At 35.9% G+C, this 5053-nt stretch overlaps 1 protein-coding gene across 3 annotated transcripts in view; it reads right to left on the bottom strand.

Annotated features, from left to right (window-relative positions):
• Positions 1 to 235: 235 nt before the first annotated feature.
• Positions 236 to 5053, bottom strand: part of LOC135194853 (serine/arginine repetitive matrix protein 1-like) — a 76069-nt gene continuing 71251 nt past the window's right edge. For 2 of the 3 annotated variants that reach the window (XM_064221039.1, XM_064221037.1), the window contains exons 5-7: positions 2864 to 2962; positions 1599 to 1832; positions 236 to 1015 (exon numbers count right to left, since the gene is read on the bottom strand). In XM_064221039.1, coding sequence (XP_064077109.1) covers positions 880 to 1015; positions 1599 to 1832; positions 2864 to 2962 — 469 coding nt within the window. In that variant the 3' untranslated portion in view covers positions 236 to 879. The remainder of the gene's footprint in view (positions 1016 to 1598; positions 1833 to 2863; positions 2963 to 5053) is intronic. The other variant, XM_064221038.1, reaches the window with a different exon arrangement.

Below are 5053 nucleotides of genomic sequence, written 5' to 3'. Positions count from 1 at the left end.
TCTTGGAAAAGAATAGATTGCTTGTTGGGGGTATAGAAAAGGGTTATATATATGTATATATATATTTAATATTTATTATATTATATATAGTAATAGATATATATTATAATTATATATCTATATATATATTCTCTATTATATTATATAAAGTAATAAATTTACACTTTAATTAACCTGGTCGTATAATAAAATATAAAATTAAAAATAATTTATCTTTTGGTCATCCAACCACTGAAAAAATTACAGTTAATGGCATTGAAATATAAACCAGAAAAAAGACTTGATGCTAGAACATAAGTTGTGATATGACACTAACTTAACCTGGTTAAATCTACCAAATAAACGGCTTTGAAATTGAGATAAATATAACTTTTATCAACATTTCCTCTCAATTAAAGGAGAAATGATCCGACGTGCATTGTGTAATGGTGTCATGCTTCCTCAGGTACTGTGAGGAATATGCTCTATTTCTTTGCCTTCTCCTTGTGATTCCTTTACTACTCTTAGTCGGAGAACTGAGATGATAAATGTTTTTGATTGAATGAGCTCCAGTCGAGTCAAATTTCTTCTGCTTTTCCTGTAACGCAAAACCAGACAAGACAAAACAATCACAGTTACAGCCACGAACTGAACTGATCGACCACTCGTTGGCACCTTCAGGCGTCCTCGGTTTCACTTCCACAGGTATTCTTTTTACAACACATTACTCCATATCAAAGTCCCATCAACGTAGAACACTTTTTTAAAAAAAATAGTATTTCACAGTCCTTCGCAATATTTCGTTTAGAAGGTCCGCTATGATTTTTTAAAATTATTTTTTCGTCTCTATCTCCCGAGTGTTTTCGTCTGCGACCCTGGTGGAAGCGACCTCCATGCCATCTAGTGTCCATTCATGTAAGCCGAGTAGAGTTTCCTCGTCTTCTCCTGAACCCAGGGTCGTTCGAGACTCTGAGATCGAGGCACGACGCCGTTCGGTCTCATGGTTCGAACTTCGTCTCTCTTCCTACGACACCACCTGCGCGAGTTATAAGGAATATTAGTGTCAGATAAAGGAAATGTTAGTTAGGTGCTCAGGAAAAATACCAACCACCTGCGGGAGTTGTAAGGAATATTAGTCTCAGTTAAAGGAAAAGCTTGATGTTAAGTGTTAGTGAAGTGCTCAGAAAAAAGTACCAGCCACCGGCAGGAGGATAAGGAACACTAGTCTCAGATAATGACGATTAGATGTTAAATGCTAGTTAGGTGCTCAGAAAAAAGTACCAACCACCTGCAAGAGGATACGGAACACTAGTCTCAGATAATGACGATTAGATGTTAGATGTTAGTTAAGTGCTCAGGAAAAAGTACCAACCACCTGCAGGAGGATAAGGAACACTAGTCTCAGATAATGACGATTAGCTGTTAGATGTTAGTTAAGTGCTCAGAAAAAAGTACCAACCACCTGCAGGAGGATTAGATGTTAGATGTTAGTTAGGTGGCCAGGAAAAAAGTACCAACCACCTGCAGGAGGATAAGGAAGTATGAGAGAGGAGGACCTCAGGCTCTTAAAACGAAGTAAAATGTCCCACACCGAAGTTGGAGACAACAGGAATACTCACTCCTTATAAGCCACTTCGCACTCAGCCTTGGTCCTCGCGTAACTGCTCTGGTCCTCTAGACGCCGCCGCTCCCCCCGGAGCTTCTTCTCGAGGCGCAGTTGTTCCCTCTTCCTCGCCAGCCACGCCTGGAAGGCCTCCTCCGCTCTGGCTCGCCGCTCCACCACTTCGGAGCCGCCGCCGCCCCTGCTGGAGCTCGTCTTCCTCTGGTGTCTGTCGGGGGAGTGAGGGAGAGAGCTGGAGAGGGGGGTGATGTAGTGGAGGCTGTTTTCGTTTCATTATTTTTTCAAGAAAATACATTTGATTTTTTGTATTGATTTCATTTCATTTATTTCTTCATTTATTTATTATTTTGTTATTTACTAATTATTTGTTTTCGTTTCATTACTACGCAAAAGATGCACTTATTTCAATATTAATTCTTACTCATTTAGTCTTTTATTTATTTATTATTTTTATAATTTATCTGTTTATTCACAGATTTATTCATTAATTTATTTAGGTATGTATTTATTGGTTTTTTATTAATGACTAAATAGATGAAAAATAAATAATTGAATAATAATTCAATACATGAATAATTAGAAGTTAAGTTAAGAATCAAGATTATTTTGTTGAAAAATTAATCAAAGAATTTATTTATTTAGTTATTTGTCTAATTATTCAATAATCATTTGATTTATTCATCTGAACAAAATACAAGCAGTTCAGTCAAAGACTTTTATATAACCATGAAAACTATATCTGTTTATTACTGGTAATTTGAGTATTAATTCATTGTCAATAACGTTTACATTTAGGGTAAGAAAAATACTATAAGTTACAGTGACAGACTCAGAGAGAGAGAGAGAGAGAGAGAGAGAGAGAGAGAAATATTAATCTCATAAACAGAAGAATACGAGAGAGAGAGAGAGAGAGAGAGAGAGAGAGAGAGAGAGAGAGAGAGAGACTCAATTAATCTCACTTTTATACAGATAAATACGCTACACACACACAGAGTGTGTGTGTGTGTGTGTGTGTGAGAGAGAGAGAGAGAGAGAGAGAGAGAGAGAGAAAATATTAATCTCACAAACAGAAGAATACGAGAGAGAGAGAGAGAGAGAGAGAGAGAGAGAGAGAGAGAGAGAGAGAGACTCACAATCAATCTCACTTCTATATAGATGAATACGCCACATACACACAGACACACACACACACACACAGAGAGAGAGAGAGAGAAGAGAGAGAGAGAGAGAGAGAGAGAGAACTAATACTTCACAGGTACTTACTTTTTGGCCAAGGCTGCCTGCTTGTTCTTCTGTTGAAGCCAAGCTTTGAACACAGCGTCACTTTGGTATTTCCTGTCTTCTGGGTCGTCCGTCATCCTACTAGAGAGAGAAAGAGAGAGAGAGAGACCGGACGTCAGTAAATTAATATTCTTCTCTATCATCGTCAGCCCTTAAAAATTTTCCCGTCGGCAGTCTTTGGTTGAATTTAATTATAAAGTCTATAAATTCCGGGAAAAATATTCTTTTGTGGTTTTAGAAATATGAAATTATTGCTAAAGAGTGCATGGGAAGAAGGACTAATAAAAGTAGACGAAGACCCAGAAATATACAGAGACAGGAGAATGACAAACAGAACAGAAGACTGGCACAACAAACCAATGCACAGACAATACATGAGACAGACTAAAGAACTAGCCAGCGATGACACGTGGCAATGGCTACGGAGGGGAGAGCTAAAGAAAGAAACTGAAGGAATGATAACAGCGGCACAAGATCAGGCCCTAAGAACCAAATATATTCAAAGAACAATAGACGGAAATAACATCTCTCCCATATGTAGGAAATGCAATACGAAAAATGAAACCATAAACCACATAGCAAGCAAATGTCCGGCACTTGCACAGAACCAGTACAAAAAGAGGCATGATTCAGTAGCAAAAGCCCTCCACTGGAGCCTGTGCAAGAAACATCACTACCTTGCAGTAATAAGTGGTACGAGCACCAACCTGAAGGAGTGATAGAAAACGATCAAGCAAAGATCCTCTGGGGGACTATGGTATCAGAACGGATAGGGTGATACGTGCAAACAGACCAGACGTGACGTTGATTGACAAAGTCAAGAAGAAAGTATCACTCATTGATGTCGCAATACCATGGAACACCAGAGTTGAAGAGAAAGAGAGGGAAAAAATGGATAAGTATCAAGATCTGAAAATAGAAATAAGAAGGATATGGGATATGCCAGTGGAAATCGTACCCATAATCATAGGAGCACTAGGCACAATCCAAAGATTCCCTGAAAAGAAATCTCGAAAAAACTAGAGCTGAAGTAGCTCCAGGACTCATGCAGAAGAGTGTGATCCTAGAAACGGCGCACATAGTAAGAAAAGTGATGGACTCCTAAGGAGGCAGGATGTAACCCGGAACCCCACACTATAAATACCACCCAGTCGAATTGGAGGACTGTGATAGAGCAAAAAAGAAATAATAGTAATAATAATATAATAATAATTTTTCTTGTACTTTAAGGAGACCCTCTCTCAAGCATGTATTACTTTTAATGAAATAATAATAATAAATAATAAAATAATAATAATAAATAATAATAATAATAATAATAATAATAATAATAATAATAATAATAATAATAATAATAATAATGTTCTAAGGGGTCCACAATAATACAAAGTGTAAAAAGTCCGTGTATAATTTTGAAGACTTTACAGAAAGCTTTCTGTAAAGTCTTCAAAATTATACACGGACTTTTTACACTTTGTATTATTGTGGACCCCTTAGAACATTATATATACTCTCGTGATAGAGAAGTTTTTCCCTAATAATAATAATAATAAATAAAATTAATAATAATAATATAATAATAATAATAATAATAATAGATAATAATAATAATAATAATAACAAGCGACAAATTTTACAGATAATTATTAAAGAATGTATCAGGCCGGTTTCCAAAGAATTCATATACTTTAATCTCCAGGGGGAACTATTTACACAAAAGAGGTTTAAACTATAAAAACATTATTCAGTTCTAGAATGTTCTTGAGCCAGAGTTTCGAAGAGGTATAAGTCTTTTACTGAGTTATGCTTCGTTTGTTGATGGAAGGCCATTACCTATGCGACAAGAAACCCATTATCTCACAAAAGTTAGTCTTAGCTGACACATTACATTTATCAAAACTTCAGGAAAACAATGCACATAATATTGAGAAAAAAATGTCTGCAAACGAAATTTAGGGGTGTTTATATGAGAAACCTGTACATGGAATGTTTTGGAAGATCCAAAGTTTAGATATTAAAACCACTAAGTACTTTACTGAGTATTACTTTGATGTGAAAATTCATGAGTTAACAATATTTACTGGTATGAGAAATTGTAAATTAATGTTGTATGTTAATTAAGCATTAAGGGATATTGTTTGATATTTCTAAAAATATCAATTGCAATTGGTT

Source organism: Macrobrachium nipponense, chromosome 15, assembly GCF_015104395.2.
Source record: "Macrobrachium nipponense isolate FS-2020 chromosome 15, ASM1510439v2, whole genome shotgun sequence".
NCBI lineage: Eukaryota > Metazoa > Arthropoda > Malacostraca > Decapoda > Palaemonidae > Macrobrachium > Macrobrachium nipponense.
This window is presented reverse-complemented; position numbering and strand designations above follow the sequence as displayed.